General features: G+C 41.5%; 1 protein-coding gene across 1 annotated transcript; it reads left to right on the top strand.

Annotated features, from left to right (window-relative positions):
- The first annotated feature begins 3,672 nt into the window (after positions 1–3,672).
- Positions 3,673–4,946, top strand: LOC111954515 (C-C chemokine receptor type 6-like). Its single transcript, XM_023974302.2, has one exon. It carries the CDS (start codon positions 3,673–3,675, stop codon positions 4,864–4,866), a length of 1,194 nt encoding a protein of 397 aa, XP_023830070.1. The 3' UTR covers positions 4,867–4,946.
- Positions 4,947–17,923: the final 12,977 nt, after the last annotated feature.

Below are 17,923 nucleotides of genomic sequence, written 5' to 3'. Positions count from 1 at the left end.
TGTTTGTTTACGTTTATTATGCAGTCTGAACTCACATTACCTGAAGAAAAAAAATCCCCTCGGGATCTTGCTGGAATGTATCATATCCAATCAAATATGCATGAACTCTGCAGCTAGGGAAGCTAAGGAAATGCCCACTCTATGCAAAGAATAAGTAGTGTGTCACAAAACATATTGTACAACATAACCTATTCAAAATCCTTTGACTAAGCTGTCTGGCCCAGATTGATCCTTCATCACAGCCCAGACTGAACAGACATGGTTGTATTAGCCCACCATCACCAATAGCTCAGAAAATAAAGGAAAAAATGAAACAAATGGGTTTTATATTTAGATGACTACTAAAGTTAAAACAGAGTGGCTGCTGTTCGGACTTTTTTGACAGCTAAAGATCCCGAAGCTTGTGCGCATGTGGGGGATTAGCTACGTTACGCAGGCTCTGCGAGAACARGCTAACGTTACTGTCGAATGGTGCTCGTTTAATAAAGTTACATCAAAACGGAATCAATGTCTGCACGATAACAAGGGCTAATGATAGTATTATACATAACATAACCGAATATAATAGCATGGTATAACGTTACTGTAAGACAAAAAAACACCACCTAATTTCTTTTGAGATTTTAAGATGATTGTGCGAATGGTCTGTATTTTTACCCCATGATGCCAAAACTCAACAGTACGAGCCACTCAGCAAAAGATGTGCTTTGATTTAATGATTTAAACTAAACAGGTAGGCTATGCTAGTTTAACGCCATCTCATCTGCTCTAAAATGCTACATTTTCAAAACAACACTAAGCTACTTCCGAACAAAACTATAACTCAAGAAAATCTAAATGCATATCCCCATTAATAAATTGACTGAGATAACGGTTGGTATCAGATGCTGCGTGGCAGTTTCACCGCTAAATGTGTAGGATTATCATCCACAACTGATAGTAAGAAATGTGACAGGAGGGCGACAACAAAAATGTGTGTTGAACATGATTCGGATCTTCAACTCTGGGGAAAAGGGGGTCGACGGGGCGATTACCTACGGATCCGCAGCCTGGCCAAGTTAAAACGCACTGGATTGGTGTAAACATGGGAGAGAGAGCGTTTCATTCCACCATACTATTTTACAACAGTCTGCGCTATTCATCTGAAATCGAAGTCACATTGAGATTGACTTCATAATTTAAACCTGACACTRAACTGATTTTCTAATTAAAATTGAAAAACTAATAGAAATAAAAACGAATATTAAAACACAAAACTATAATAACCTTGGTACATTCAGGAAGTGAATATATGGCTTAACTTCTTTTGTCAGGTAAAAAGGTATATTATAAGATTGAAGACAAAATATGCAGGAARAATACAGTATGTTTGAGAAATCTAACATACAGTTGAAGTCGGAAGCTTACATACACCTTAGCCAAATATATTTAAACTCAGTTTTTCACAATTCCTGACATTTAATCCTAGTAAGAATTCCCTGTTTTAGGTCAGTTAGGATCCCCACTTTATTTTAAGAATGTGAAATGTCAGAATAATAGTAGAGAKAATGATTTATTTCAGCTTTTATTTATTTCATCACATTCCCAGTGGGTCAGAAGTGTACATACACTCAATTAGTATTTGGTAGCATTGCTTTAAATTGTTTAACTTGGGTCAAACGTTTTGGGTAGCCTTCCACAAGCTTCTCACAATAAATTGGGTGAATCTTGGCCCATTCCTCCTGACAAAGCTGGTGTAACTGAGTCAGGATTGTAGGCTTCCTTGCTCGCACATGCATTTTTTAGTTCTGCCCGCAAATTTTCTATGGGATTGAGGTCAGGGCTTTGTGATGGCCACTCCAATACCTTGACTTTGTAGTCCTTAAGCCATTTTGCCACAACTTTGGAAGTATGCTTGGGGTCATTGTCCATTTGGAAGACCCATTTGCGACCAAGCTTTAACTTCCTGACTGATGTCTTGAGATGTTGCTTCAATATATCTGCATAATTTTCCTTTCCTCATGATGCCATCTATTTTGTGATGTGCACCAGTCCCTCCTGCAGCAAAGCACCCCTACAACATGATGCTCCCCACCCCCGTGCTTCACGGTTGGGATGGTGTTCTTCGGCTTGCAAGCTTCCTCCTTTTTCCTCCAAACATAACGATGGTCATTATGGCCAAACAGTTCTATTTTTGTTTCATCAGACCAGAGGACATTTCTCCAAAAAGTACAATCTTTGTCCCCATGTGCAGTTGCAAAATGTAGTCTGACTTTTTTATGGCGGTTTTGGAGCAGTGGCATCTTCCTTGCTGAGTGGGCTTTCAGGTTATGTCGATATAGGACTCGTTTTACTGTGGATGTAGATACTTTTGTACCTGTTATCTCCAGCATCTTCACAAGGACCTTTGCTGTTGTGGGATTGATTTGCACTTTTTGCACCAAAGTACGTTCATCTCTAGGAGACAGAACGCGTCTCCTTCCTGAGCGGTATGACGGCTGCGTGGTCCCATGGTGTTTATACTTGCGTACTATTGTTTGTACAGGCATTTTGAAATTGCTCCCAAGGATGAACCAGACTTTGTGGAGGTCTACAATTTTTTTCTGAGGTCTAGGCTGATTTCTTTTGATTTTCCCATGATGTCCAGCAAAGAGGCACTGAGTTTGAAGGTAGGCCTTGAAATACATCCACAGGTACACCTCCAATTGACTGAAATGTTGTCAATTAGTCTATCAGAAGCTTCTAAAGCCATGACATAATTTTCTGGAATTTTCCAAGCTGTTTAAAGGCACAGTCAACTTAGTGTATGTAAACTTCTGACCCACTGGAATTGTGATGCAGTGAATTATAAGTGAAATAATCTGTCTGTAAACAATTGTTGGAAAAATTACTTGCGTCATGCACAAAGTAGATGTCCTAACCGACTTGCCAAAATTATAGTTTATTAACAAGATAATYGTGGAGAGGTTGAAAAACGAGTTTTAATGACTCCAACCTAAGTGTATGTTAACTTCCGACTTCAACTGTAAATTAAGATTTGTAAAAAATATATACAATTCCTGATTGGATTTGAGATATGCTTTGAGAACAGTCACCATGCGGAAGGGAAGAATAGTAATAAGAGTCAAAGGTGGAACAACAACTTTTATTTCTTTGTCAATAACATTGTGCCATTTTCATATTCAAAACACATAGATTTTTTAAATTACCAACTTACTGCAATAAAGTATTGTGTGTCATTGTACACAAAATTTAAACCACTTTTTTTCACTTGAGATACTTTACCACACTCTCATGCATTTACAGAGGGAATTGGGTCACTCAGTGTCGTGGTTATATAACCTGGTTTCTCTGAAAATTTCCAATCTCTGTATCACACCACACCACATCGCTAACCCCATTCAACCCCAGTTTACTTTATAGTCACACTTTTGTAAGGATGCTAATTAGCTACACTCAGATTTTTGCAAAAGTCCAAAGGCTTTGTAATTATAATAATTGATGTATACAGTAGTTGAAATTGATAGAATAGATTTAAGTAAGTAAGAGTAATGCATTTTTTAGTTAGAGTACATACAGTACTGTATGTTGAAAATAAATGATAATTTCGGTCAAATTCCAAGTGTGGTAAATGAAAGGCCTATTCTTCTCTGAGTTCTCTCTCTCTCTCTCTCTCTCTCTGAATAGGAGAAAATGGATGGTACAGATTATAGTGAGTCAACAAATGTCATTACAGAGGACTATGGTGAGATGGATTATGTGGAGCCATGTCAAATGACAAAAAACAACAGTGTGGAGASAGTGGTGCGACTCTACATCCACTCTGTCATCTGCATCCTGGGTTTACTGGGCAACATCCTGGTGATCGTCACCTACGCCTTCTACAAGAAGGCCAAGTCCATGACGGACGTTTACCTTCTGAACGTGGCCATAGCCGACATGTTGTTTGTGGCGGCTCTGCCCCTGATCATCTACAATGAGCAGAGTGACTGGGCCATGGGGATGGTGGCCTGTAAGATTCTCAGAGGGGCCTACAGCGTCAACCTGTACAGTGGTATGCTGCTTTTAGCCTGTATTAGCACCGACCGGTACATCGCTATTGTCCAGGCCCGCCGCTCCTTCAGGCTCCGCTCCTTCACTCTCCTCTACAGCCGCATCATCTGTGCTACAGTCTGGAGCCTGGCCCTGCTCCTCTCTGTCCCCACCTTTGTCTACTACGAGCGTTATGTGCCTGCACACAGCTTCTACAATGTAAGTGAGAATGGATTCTATGATTACAGCAATGCTATGACACCTGTTGGTCTGAAGAACCCTATATCCTCAGAGTCAGAAGAGGACTCTGTGATTTGCAACTTCAGGTTCCCGGACAATGCCACGGCCCGCCAGATGAAGGTCCTGGTCCCCAGCACCCAGATGGCGGTGGGCTTCCTCTTGCCTCTGTTGGTCATGGGATTCTGCTACGCCAGCGTCATCATCACCCTGCTGCGCGTCAAGAACTTCCAGAGACATAAGGCAGTGCGCGTGGTGCTGGCCGTTGTGGTGGTGTTCATTGCCTGTCATCTGCCCTATAACGCTGCCCTGCTCTACGACACGGTCCACATGTTCAACCCCCAGTTTTGCGGGGAGAAGGACACCACCCAAGTGGCCAAGACGGTGACGGAGACGGTGGCCTACCTGCACTGCTGCCTTAACCCGGTGCTGTATGCCTTCATCGGGGTGAGGTTCAGGAACCACTTCAAGAAGATTGTGGAGGATGTGTGGTGCGTGGGGAAGAGGGTCATGAACGTCCGACGCTTCTCCARGGTCAAGTCCGAGATCTACGTCTCCACCGCCCGCAGGTCTGTGGACGGGTCCTCTACCGACAACGCATCCTCTTTCACCATGTGAGGAGGAGACCCTGTGTTGGACACTGCTGTTGCTTAGAACCCTAGCGAAGTCTGTTTCATTTACCAATGTCTAGGTGAAAGTCTACACATTCCTTGCACAGTCTTCACAATTTGCTGCCTTCAAATTAAATCTGGGAAAGGGATTAGATAAGCATTTTTCCTACTGATCTACACAACCTATTCCACATTTTCAAAGAAAAATACCAATTTTAGAACATMAAAAAAARAACACCCCAGAGGTAATACTTKGTGAAATCACATTTGGCAGCCATTACAGCTGTGAATCATTTTGAATAAGATTCTACCAACTTTGCATAACTCTAAGTGAAAAACTCAGAAGTGGGCAGGTGGAGTAAGCAGAGCGAGGCAGGTGGAAAGGACGAGACAGGCAGAGCACTGACTATATGCCAGCAGGATAGTACATATCTCCAATCATCTTTGCTGATAGCAATTTTGTGTTTCCATAAATGGATAAATTGGTATAATTTAGCATTTAGATTTAAAGCTTCAACCCTTAGTTACCTYTTCCAATTTCAAATGAGCTTGAAATAGGTGAATAATAACATTTTTATTGTTTTGTGAGACTACAGCTCCAGTGATAAAATAAAAAAATAAAGACACGTTATAATTGAGTAAGTTGTCAAAGCGGTCAACCCGTCTGCCCGGCTTCAGTTGAGTCATTACAATTCAAAACATTCTAAAATCACACACACGCCTCGCACGCTCGCCTTTAGTGAGTTTAGGCCATTTTGTCAAAATTGCTCAATTCATTAMATTTGGTTGGGAAYCMTTKATCGCAATATTMAAACCTTGTCTCTGATTTTCAAGCAGATTTAAGTCAAGACTGAGACTGGACCATTCATGAACACGTAACACCTCTTTGAATGCCATTCTGGTGTGTCTTTCGTATTATAAAACTTGTGTAATTGTCCCACTGAAAAATAAAAACTCTATCCTAGGGTTAGGTTTTCAGAAGACTGAGGCTTGGCTTTGGTCCTTTCATTGTTCTTTTGATCCTGAAAAACTCCCCAGTTCCTGGCAGTGATAAGCATACCCATAACATGATGCTGCCACCACAACACTTGAAAATAAAGAGGATACACAACATTGTATTCACTTCACATAACAATCTCAGTTCTGACTTAAATTGGATCAAGAATCAGAGACAAGTTTAAATGTACAATGCAGCCATTTTTATCTCAATATCAAATCATTTCTGGGGAACAATTAGGTACCTTAGTGTGATTGTTTTCAATTAAAATCGTCAAAAAGAAACAAAAATAGCTTCTTAGCATAGAGACATTTCTAAAGCAAGTATTTTGCTACTATTTTGCTACCAAACCACCACCTTGTCCCTACCAAATCGCTCGGAGGGCCCTCTCTTGTCACTTATTGCTGACGTACCTCAGAGGATGACTTCCAGGGAGTGACGAGGAGAGCAATAAACCCATCAACTTCAGGACAGACTTGTGACTTGAATTATGCAATTCATGTTCCACTTCATGGTTCCCCCTGTYGTTTTACAAAATATAAACCTCAGTAACAGTTAAACATTTAATTTAGGATTCATTTCATATGTATCAAGTCTCGAAATCAGACATAAACAAATGCACATGGCAGATAACTAGTCACACCTCTCCATTATGTTGTATAACGTTGAACAAACTCCAAACATATGGCGGTGCGCGTCAGGATAGCACTATGCTCTGAAGCCACAACAGCCTCAATCATTTCAACTCCGTCAGTTTGGGGAACTTCTGCATATGGTGGAGGCGTGCGTGAACGCGCAACTGGAGGGCCGAGGAGGGGCGAGGGGAAGGGAGTCATTTGGGATTCAGCCTAGCTGTTATTGGCAGAAAGGTTTGGAACTCTTTCTTATTGGTCTATTAACTCATTTACCGCCTGGTGATGTCACCAGGCAGGCCAAAACTCCAACCCACCAAAACAGGCTGAAATGTCAGGTCTTTTCAAACAGCTCTTAYACTAAAAGGGCATTATCATAATTTTTACAATTTCACAGTATTATTCCAACCTCAAAGTGTGGAAGTATATACAGTATAAAACACAGGAAAAKCTMATTTTTAACTGCAMYGGGCCTTTAAATATTGCTGTCCATCACTGAGTTTGCGCAGTTTTGACAAAAACAATGTATACAGTATATKTTWCCTAAGAGTTGTGCAAAGTTGGTAGAATCTTATTCAAAATGATTCACAGCTGTAATGGGGCGGCAGGTAGCCTAGTGGTTAGAGCATTGGGCCAGTAACCGAAAGGTTGCTAGATTGAATACCCAAGCTGACAAAGTAAAAAATCTGTCATTCTGACCCTGAACAAGGCAGTTAACCCACTGTTCCTAGACTATCATTGTAAATAAGAATTTGTTCTTAAGTGACTTGCCTAGTTAAATTTAAAAAAAATGGCTGCCAAAGGTGCTTCCAACAAATAGCAATGGGGTGTGAAGACAAATGCAATCGAGACATCTTTATTTTTGTTTTTTATTCATTTGGAAAATATTCTATCATTTTTTTTCTTCACTTTTTAATTTAGAGTAGGTTGTCTAGATCGGTAGGAAAATAATATAATATAATCAATGCTTTGATTTCGTTTTAAGGAAGCAAAATGTGTAGTCTTTCAGGCATCTTTATTTAATTAATACTATTAGGGAGGAATAATCGATGTAAAATTAAAAATWAAATCTTTATTGAAATTATAATATTACTGTTCCTGTTTGCTGTTTGCTGTTTACTGTTGAATATGAAAGATGTATCGGTTGTTGCTTTTATGCAGTTCTGTCTTTGGTTAATGCACAATTGTGGTTCATGTCTGTGTAATAATTTTCATTGACAAAATAAATCAATACTTTTTATGGCTTAGATTCATYTCTTAAAGCGGAAATCTGGAGTTGAAACAATAACAAAGCAGTACCCCACCACTGTTTTCGTAAAAAGCTGAGGGATGGAGCGGGAGAAATGTAACTACTCTCAAATGCATAGACTGAGCTATGGATGCAACGACAGATATCAAAATTATAGTTTTAACCATGTTTTGAGGCTRTACAGTGTTTGTTTACATTTACGTTGTATATAAACAACTTTGGAGCTTACATTTTGGACTCTAATGGGGACCAACAGTTGAACTAAGCTCATGCGGCAGTTATAAGTTACTGTATATTCTTCAAGAATCAATGGGTGTATATAATTAATTTATAATTTATATATAATTAAGTCCAAAAATGGATGTAGGATTTGCAGACTGCCCCTTTAAAGTGTGTACTGACATAAGGATCGGGACAATATATTCAAATCTGGGTTTCAGACATGGCAAACGGCTCACGAGTACAGTGTAGATGTACAGTACATGCTGTAGCATGTTGTTAGTGCTTTTCCTTAGACAAAGGTCTGTTTTGGGAACACACACAGTCATTTATTTCACTGGCATGTCAAAATAGTGTGTCTCCTGCCGCTGGTCACACCACCACCCAAGCCACAAGGGTGTGAGATTGTGTTGGGCAAAAAACCTCGCCGCCTGTTCCCATGGCAATAACTTGTGTCAGTTTCCAAGACCAATTAAGCGTAATGACACCCCCAAGGCAGTACCACATACATCTACTTGGGGCCTCTTGAATTGAATACACTTCTTTTAATAGTTTGTCAGGCAGAGACTTTGAGGGCAGAATCCCACATCAATCTATGAATACGGAGTCTATAAGGAGCCAAGTATGTCAATAGGACAAAGGAGTGTGGCTCCTGCTTGCCTGGTTAAACCAGACGGAATGCTGTTACTAGTGCWGCGCTCAGTCTGGTTTAACCAGTAGGACAAGAGACAACACAGCCACTGCCATCCGACTTCCCATTAGCAACCAATCCAGATCAAATTAAATCAGTAACTATTTATGTTTTGTTAAGTGTACAATAACAGACACATTTTTTTGTGCGAGAAAACATTAAGAACTGAAACGCCAGAGCAACTGAAGAGCTGTARACAATGACAGCAAGAAAAGCGCTTTGGCCTATATTGCTTTTCAATGTAGGTCACACACTTAACACATTAACATTCTGCTGCAGTGGCATTGCAGACTTACAGTACATTCTTTGCCTGCATGAACCCCACATGCTTAAATGAGGTAGAAAATAAGGCACACTGAAATGAAGCACACGCACACCATACATCATTGCATTGAGAATGTCATGTAAACCAGTGTAGTATTGAACGCGGTTGGTTTGGAGTTGACAGGCTGTCATGCAGCACATACTCTGTGTGTGATTCCCTTGCACGCTGGTGTTGAAAACAATTGAAGCTGTCGATTCATATACGGGAAATAAACAACAAGTGAGCAGACGAGAGGTCCAAAGAATCGTTTTATTACAGCAATTCAATCRTACTGAAAAACCCAACGCCATCACTCACAAGCTTACGAGCCTYGCATTAGAACGATCAGCATTTTGCCATTCGCCCAGCAATTCGACTGCCGTGGTCCACACAAATGTAACTCACACAGCTCATTCATAAAGACTTTTGGTTAGACCCAACCTCAAGCTGAACATAGACCTTTGAAGGACTTCAAGTTCAGCGGCGGGATCTTTGTCATTGAAGCACAATGCCCYTTCAAAATGTTGATCTTACATTATTCCATGTAAATGCAAACACGAATGATCCTCACAATCAAAGATAGTACAGGKGAAAAAACATTTTTATTGCAGTAAGACACAGCCTAAAGGACAGAGGAATTATACTGTAGGTCTTGGAGTTTCATTAAAACCTTGCCTTGCCCTCAGCAATGGGTGTGGCGCGGAAAAGCAGCTATGTTTGCACTCTTCACTGAATATGACAAAATGACAACATACTGTAAGAGTGACTTCATATGTCTTTGGATGTCATTCACTTTGAAACAGGATCTTATATGACTGAGAGGGGATGTTTGATACTATTGTTAGAGCTTAGAGTCCTACATTAAGTAGACATGGCAGACCTAAGGGCACAGACCATCAGCATATGGGCCTGCCAAGATGTGCCAGTAAGCCACAGGCCTCACACTGTGTGTGTGTGTGTGTGTGTGTGTGTGTGTGTGTGTGTGTGTGTGTGTGTGTGTGTGTGTGTGTGTGTGTGTGTGTGTGTGTGTGTGTGTGTGTGTGTGTGTGAGTGCGTGCGCGCGCGTGCGTGCGTACGTGTGTGTGTGAACATTGCATTTTCATTCATTAGCAGACAGGGTCATATTCTCATTTCACAGCTAGCCATTCCCCTTGAGGTCTAAGTAAATTACCCTCTCTTTGTCCCTGCTGGCTGGACTGGGTGACAAAGCAAAACACACATTAGAGCAAAGCCCTGGCCCTGCTGTAAGCAGCCTCAGCCCTGGTTCCAGGCACTACAAAAGGAAGCTGTGCAGCAACAGCGACTAATCCCAACTGTGAATTTCACAACCTGCTGGCAAGTACATTMGTTTCAAAAACTGCTGTACATTGATGGATTGATTCATAACCTATTGCACAATTTCGGTAAGCAAGGGTGTCACTAAAAGTGTAAGAAAGCACTAACACATCTAGTAGCACTGCCAAAAAATATATATATATATGTTTAGTGCCTAACTCAGCTCATTTTGGAGAGTGGCATTATCAGTCAATATGGCCAGCTCTAGAATGAGCCTGTCCTACTGTGGTTAGGGCTTCTGGGCATCAGGGCTGAGAGGGTTTCGCCAGGAGAAGACAGTCAAGCTAAAGAGTTGCTCAGGATGCCATATTACTTTCAATAATGTGAAACAAACATCTGTTATTATCTGGCCACCAGAATTTCGCTACAGATTCAAATCAGTTCCTTGTTGCTGCAAATCATTTACCATACTGTGGGGTGTTCTATCATTCACTGTGCAATAACACCSTATGTAATAGTCGTAATAGGTTATATCGAAAGTGAATACATTTGTATTCTCAAGTCCAATTGTGTAAAAATGTTTGTATCTCGCCTGCCTTTGGCAACAGCTGCTTTGCAGCAAGTTACATTCCCATTCTAAGAAAGAACATTATAACATATCCACTTAGGTCTAACAATTAGGTCATAATCATGCGATAGTTGTGCTGATGTTGATTTAAATGCTTGGGAATTAATTTTGCTTTGGCAGTGCTTTTGATGCAAAAGTTCTACTTAATGATGTCACGTAAGCCTACAATTTGCATTGTTTCTGTAGAGCTGTACAGCCATAGAAGCAAGATAAGAGAAGCCAATCACCTCTGGTTGGTGTTACAAATACTGTTTATGAAAATGGAAAAATATGATTTCATTTGTCATTCTCATCACAGTACCAACTGGGCACAAACAGGTTAAATCAACGTTGTTTTAATGTAATTGTCAACTTATTGTGGCKKGGAATCTACAGTGCCTACATAAAGTATTCATACCCCTTGACTTATTCCACATTTGTGTTACAGCCTGAATTCAAAATGGATTTAAAAMAAATTCTCACCCATCTTTTATTTWATTTATTTWATTTCACCTTTATTTAACCAGGTAGGCAAGTTGAGAACAAGTTCTCATTTAAAATTGCGACCTGGCCAAGATAAAGCAAAGCAGTTCGACACATACAACAACACAGAGTTACACATGGAGTAAAACAAACATACTGTCAATAATACAGTAGAAAAATAAGTCTATATACAATGTGAGCAAATGAGGTGAGATAAGGAGGTAAAGGCAAAAAAAGGCCATGTGGCGAAGTAAATACAATATAGCAAGTAAAACACTGGAATGGTAGATTTGCAGTGAAAGAATGTGCAAAGTAGAAATAGAAAAAAGGGTGCAAAGGAGCAGAATAAATAAATAAATAAATACAGTAGGGGAAGAGTAGTTGTTTGGGCTATGTACAGGTGCAGTAATCTGAGAGCTGCTCTGACAGCTGGTGCTTAAAGCTAGTGAGGGAGATAAGTGTTTCCAGTTTCAGAGATTTTGGTAGTTCGTTCCAGTCATTGTCAGCAAGAGAACTGGAAGGAGAGGCGGCCAATTGAGGAATTGGCTTTGGGGTGACCAGAGATATACCTGCTGGAGCGCATGCCACAGGTGGGTGCTGATGGTGACCAGCGAGCTGAGATAAGGGGGCTTTACTAGCAGGGTCTTGTAGATGACCTGGAGCCAGTGGGTTTGGCGACGGTATGAAGCGAGGGCCAGCCAACGAGAGCGTACAGGTCGCAGTGGTGGGTAGTATTTGGGGCTTTGGTGACAAAACGGATGGCACTGTGATAGACTGCATCCAATTTATTGAGTAGGGTATTGGAGGTTTATTTTGTAAATGCAATCGCCGAAGTCGAGGATCAGTAGGATGGTCAGGTTTACGAAGGTATGTTTGGCAGCATGAGTGAAGGATGCTTTGTTGCGAAATAGGGAAGCCAATTCTAGATTTAACTTTGGATTGGAGATGTTTGATGTAAGTCTGGAAGGAGAGTTTACAGTCTAACCAAACAACTAGGTATTTGTAGTTGTCCACATATTCTAGTCAGAACCGTCCAGAGTAGTGATGCTGGAACGGGCGGGCAGGTGCAGGCAGCGATCGGTTGAAGAGCATGCATTTAGTTTTACTTGTATTTAAGAGCAGTTGGAGGCCACGGAAGGAGAGTTGTATGGCATTGAAAGCTCGTCTGGAGGTTGTTAACACAGTGTCCAAAGAAGGGCAGATATACAGAATGGTGTCGTCTGCGTAAAGGTGGATCAGAGACTCACCAGCAGCAAGAGCAACATCATTGATGTATACAGAGAAGAGAGTCGGCCCAAGAATTGAACCCTGTGCACCCCCATAGAGATGCCAGAGGCCCGGACAACAGGCCCTCCGATTTGACACACTGAACTCTATCAGAGAAGTAGTTGGTGAACCAGGCGAGGCAATCATTTGAGAAACCAAGGCTATCGAGTCTGCCGATGAGGATGTGGTGATTGACAGAGTCGAAAGCCTTGGCCAGGTAAATGAATACGGCTGCACAGTATTGTTTCTTATCGATGGTGGTTAAGATATCGTTTAGGACCTTGAGCGTGGCTGAGGTGCACCCATGACCAGCTTGAAAACAGATTGCATAGCGGAGAAGGTGCGGTGGGATTCGAAATGGTCGGTAATCTGTTTGTTGACTTGGCTTTTGAAGACCTTAGAAAGACAGGGTAGGATAGATACAGAGGTCTGTAGCAGTTTGACCGCAGCTGCTTTCCAATTTTGGGAATCTCAGACGAACACAAAAGAGCGATGGAACAGGCTCAGTAATAGGGGTTGCAACAATTTCGGAAGATAATTTTAGAAAGAAAGGGTCCAGATTGTCTAGCCCGGCTGATTTGTAGGGGTCCAGATTTTGCAGCTCTTTCAGAACATCAGCTGACTGGATTTGGGAGAAGGAGAAATGGGGAAGGCTTTGGGTGCAGCTGTTGAACGGGGTAGGGTAGCCAGGTGGAAAGCATGGCCAGCCGTAGAAAAATGCTTATTGAAATTCTCAATTATAGTGGATTTGTCGGTGGTGACAGTGTTTCCTATCTTCAGTGCAGTTGGAAGCTGGAGGAGGTGTTCTTATTCTCCATGACTTTACCGTGTCCCAGAACTTTTTGAATTTGTGTTGCAGGAAGCAAATTTCTGCTTGAAAAAGCTAGCCTTGGCTTTTCTAACTGCCTGTGTATATTGTTTCTAGCTTTCCCTGAAAAAGTTGCATACACGGGGCACAGTTCGATGCTAATGCAGAACGCCATAGGATGTTTTTCTGTTGGTTAGGGCAGTCAGGTCAGGAGGAACCAAGGGCTATATCTGTCCTGGTTCTAAATTTCTTGAATGGGGCATGCTTATTCAAGATGGTGAGGAAGGCATTTAAAAAAAATATCCAGGCATCCTCTACTGACGGGATAGAGATCAATATCCTTCCAGGATACCTCGGCCAGGTCGATTAGAAAGGGCCTGCCGCTGAAGTGTTTCAGGGAGCGTTTGACAGTGATGAGTGGAGGTCGTTTGACCGCTGACCCATTACGGATGCAGGCAATGAGGCAGTGATCGCTGAGATCTTGGTTGAAAACAGCAGAGGTGTATTTGGAGGGCAAGTGGTTAGGATGATATCATGAGGGTACCAGTGTTACGGAATGGGGTGGTACCTGGTAGGTTCATTGATAATTTGTGTGAGATTGAGGGCATCAAGCTTTAGATGTAGGATGGCTGGGGTGTTAGCATGTTTCAATTAGGTAGCCTAGCAGCACACGAGCTCTGAAGATAGATGGGGGCAATCAGTTCACATATGGTGTCCAGAGCACAGCTGGGGCAGAGGGTGGTCTATAGCAGGCGGCAACGGTGAGAGACTTGTTTTTAAGAGAGGTGGATTTTAAAAGTAGAAGTTCAAATTGTTTGGGAACAGAACCTGGATAGTAAACAGAACTCTGCAGGCAATCTGTTGCAGTAGATTGCACACCGCCCCTTTTGGCTCGTTCTCTCTTGTCTGAAAATTTTGTAGTTAGGGATGGAGATTTCAGAGTTTTTGGTGGTCATCCTAAGCCAGGATTCAGAAACGGCTAGGACATCCGGGTTGGCAGAGTGTGCTAAAGCAGTGAATAAAACAAACTTAGGGAGGAGGCTTCTAATGTTAACATGCATGAAACCAAGGCTATTACGGTTACAGAAGTCATCAAAAGAGAGCGCCTGGGGAATAGGAGTGGAGCTATGCACTGCAGGTTCTGGATTCACCTCTACATCACCAGAGGAACAGAGGAGGAGTAGGATAAGGGTACGGCTAAAAGCTATGAGAATTGGTCGTCTAGGATGTCCGGAACAGAGAGTAAAAGGAGCAGGTTTCTGGGGGCGATAATAATGTACAGACAAAGGTATGCTAGGATGTGAATACAGTGGAGGTAAACCTAGGCATTGAGTGATGATGAGAGAGATATTGTCTCTAGAAACATCATTGAAACCAGGTGTTGTCATCACATGTGTGGGTGGTGGAATTGAAAGGTTGGATAAGGTATAATGAGCAGGGCTAGAGGCTCTACAGTGAAATAAGCCAATAAACACTAACCAGAACAGCAATGGACAAGGCATATTKACATTAAGGAGAGGCATGCTTAGCCGAGTGATCATAAGGGTCCAGTGAGTAGTGAAGTTGGTTGGGGTCACGGCGATTCAGACAGCTAACCGGGCCATGGGTAGCAAGCTGGCAGAGGATGGAGGTCTGTTTTTAGCCAGCTCGTGCGTTTCCGTCAGTAGATTAGTGGGGTTCCGTGTGGTAGAGGGGACCAATCCAATTGGCAAAATAGATATAGTTATAGTGGCCCAAGAAAATTGTCCCGATAGACCTATTCAGATAGCAGCCGATAAGACAGCTAACGATTAGCAGGCCGCAGATGGGCGTTCAGGTTACGTTGCGAAGGAGGGGCCAGTTAGATAACTCCCTCGGGCAGATAACGTCGGTAGTCCAGTCATGAAGGCCCGGTTGGGCTCCGCATCGGCAGTAAAACGGTTCCGGATAGATGATTGTAGCCCAGGAGTGGCTGATGGAACTCTTCATCTGGCTAGCTCCGGAATAATTGATGTTTGCTCCGGGACCGACGTTAGCCAAAAGTCACTCGGATAGCAGCTAGCTTGCTGCAAGATCCAGGTGTAAATGTCCAGAGCTTGCGGTAGAAATCCGGTGATGTGGAGAGAAAGTAGGTCCGGTATGCTCTGGTCGCGTTGTACAAAACTGGCGATAGCTTTGCAAGCTAAAGGATAGCTGATGACCGCCAACCGTGGTTAGCTGAATACTAACGTTAGCCAGTGAACTGGCTAGCTTCTGGCTAGCTTCTGTTGTGGATTTCAGATTTGAGGTGAATTCTACTTTTTATTTTTATTTTTTTTATTGGTGAGGCGGGTTGCAGGAGAGTGTTTTGAAGTTGAGTTTTTAGAAAGAAAAAAAAAAATATATATAAAAAGATATGCGAAGAAAATATGTAAATATATATATACACGGGACACGACAAGACGAGGACAAAGGACGTCTGACTGCTATGCCATCTTGGATCTTGGATCCTCCTAATGAGGAGGATCTACACACAATACCCCATAATGACAAAGTGAAAACATGTTTAAGACATTTTAGCAAATTCATTGAAAATGAAATACAGAAATTTCTCCTTTACATAGGTGTTCACACCCATTTGTCGAAGCACCATTGGCAGGGATTACAGCTGTGAAACTTTCTGGGTAAATCTCTAAATGCTTTTCACACCTGGATTGTGCAACATTTGCCCATTACTCTATTCAAAACTCTTCAAGCTCTGTCAAAGTGGTTGTTGGTCATTGCTAGACAACTATGTTCAGGTGTTGCCATAGATTTTCAAGCAGATTTAACTCAAAACTGTAACTCGGCCTCTCAGGAAACTTCTCGGTAGGTAACTCGAGTACTACTTAAGTAGTTTATTTGGGTATCTGTACTTTACTATTCATATTTTTGACAAATTTTTACTTTTACTTCACTGCATTCCTAAGGAAAATTATGTACTTTTTACTCCATACATTTTCCCTGACACCCAAAAGTATATGTCCATTATGGTCCAATTCACACACTTATCAAGAGAACATCCCTGATCATCCCCACTGCTTCTGATCTGGAGGACTCACTAAACACAAATGCTTTGTTTGTAAATTATGTCTGAGTGTTTGAGTGTGCCCCTGGCTATCTGTAAATTTAAAAATCTTCTAGAAAATTGTGCCGTCTGGTTTGCTTAATATTTACTGGGCGACTTTCACTTTTACTTGAGTCATTTTCTATGAAGGTATCTTTACTTTTACTCAAGTATTACAATTGGGTACTTTTCCACCACTGCTCAAGTGTATATTTTCTCTTGTTTTTTAAAGTTATTGTCCTGCTGATAGGTGAATTAATCTCCCCAGTGTTTGGTGGAAAGCAGACTGAACCAGGTTTTCCTCTGGGATTTTGCCTTTGCTTAGCTCCATTACGTTTCTTTTTTATCATGAAAAACTCCCAAGTACTTAATTATTACAAGCATACCCATAACATGATGCAGCCACCACTATGCTTGAAAATATGGAGAGTGGTAGTCAGTTATGTGTTGTATTGGATTTGCCCCAAACCTAAAACTAGGTGGTGTGCCCTAGCAGGAAGTCCACTGTATGCAGCTCACCCTGCACTAACATAAATAACATGAGCATATATACTTCTGCTAAGCTTCCCAGTAAAGCAATGAAAACAAGTAAGAATCCCAGAAAAGTGCTCAAAATAGCCCACGTTAACATATGTACAGTAGTTTACGAAACAAGGTTCATGGTATCAATAATTTGCTAGTAACAAATCTCTGTTAACTCACTTAGATAATACCTTTGATGATACAGTGGTAGGTTGTAACATTTACAAAAAAGACAGAAATGCCAATGGTGGACGTGCTGCTGTAGATATTCAGAACCACATTCCTGTAAAGCTTAGAGAGGATCTCATGTTAGATACTGTTGAAGTAATATGGTTACAGGTTAATCTGCTTCACCTAAAGTCCATTCTTGTATGGACCACAAAGTACTAACAGTCAGTATCCGGATAATATGTGTGAAATGCTTGATAATGTATGTGATATCAACAGAGAGATATATTTCTGGGTGATTTAAATTTCGACTGACTTTCATCAAGCTGCCCACTCAAGAAAAAGCTTCAAACTGTAACCAGTGCCTGCAACCTGGTTCAGGTTATCAGTCAACCTACCAATGTAGTTACAAACAGCACAGGAATGAAATCATCAACATGTATTGATCACATCTTTACTAATGCTGCAGAAAGTTGCTTGAAAGCAGTATCCAGATACATCGGATGTAGTGATCACAATATAGAGCTATATATAAGAAAAACAAAGTTCTGATGGGGTTCACCTTGGGGTCATGATAGGGGCTGCACCAAATGATTGATGTATTATAATAATTGATTACGCTTATGTTGTATTAATAGAAGGGGAAGGGCTATAAGACCCCTCCCCCACTACATTTATAGGGTCCTGGACCACAGATTAGCAATATACGCATTATAAGGTTTAACTCCTCTCGGATAGGGGGCAGCATTTTCACGTTTGGATGAAAAGCGTGCCCAGAG

This window comes from Salvelinus sp. IW2-2015, linkage group LG28, assembly GCF_002910315.2.
Source record: "Salvelinus sp. IW2-2015 linkage group LG28, ASM291031v2, whole genome shotgun sequence".
Lineage (NCBI taxonomy): Eukaryota > Metazoa > Chordata > Actinopteri > Salmoniformes > Salmonidae > Salvelinus > Salvelinus sp. IW2-2015.
Note: the sequence above shows the minus strand (reverse complement) of the source record. Positions and strands in the feature narration are given on the sequence as shown.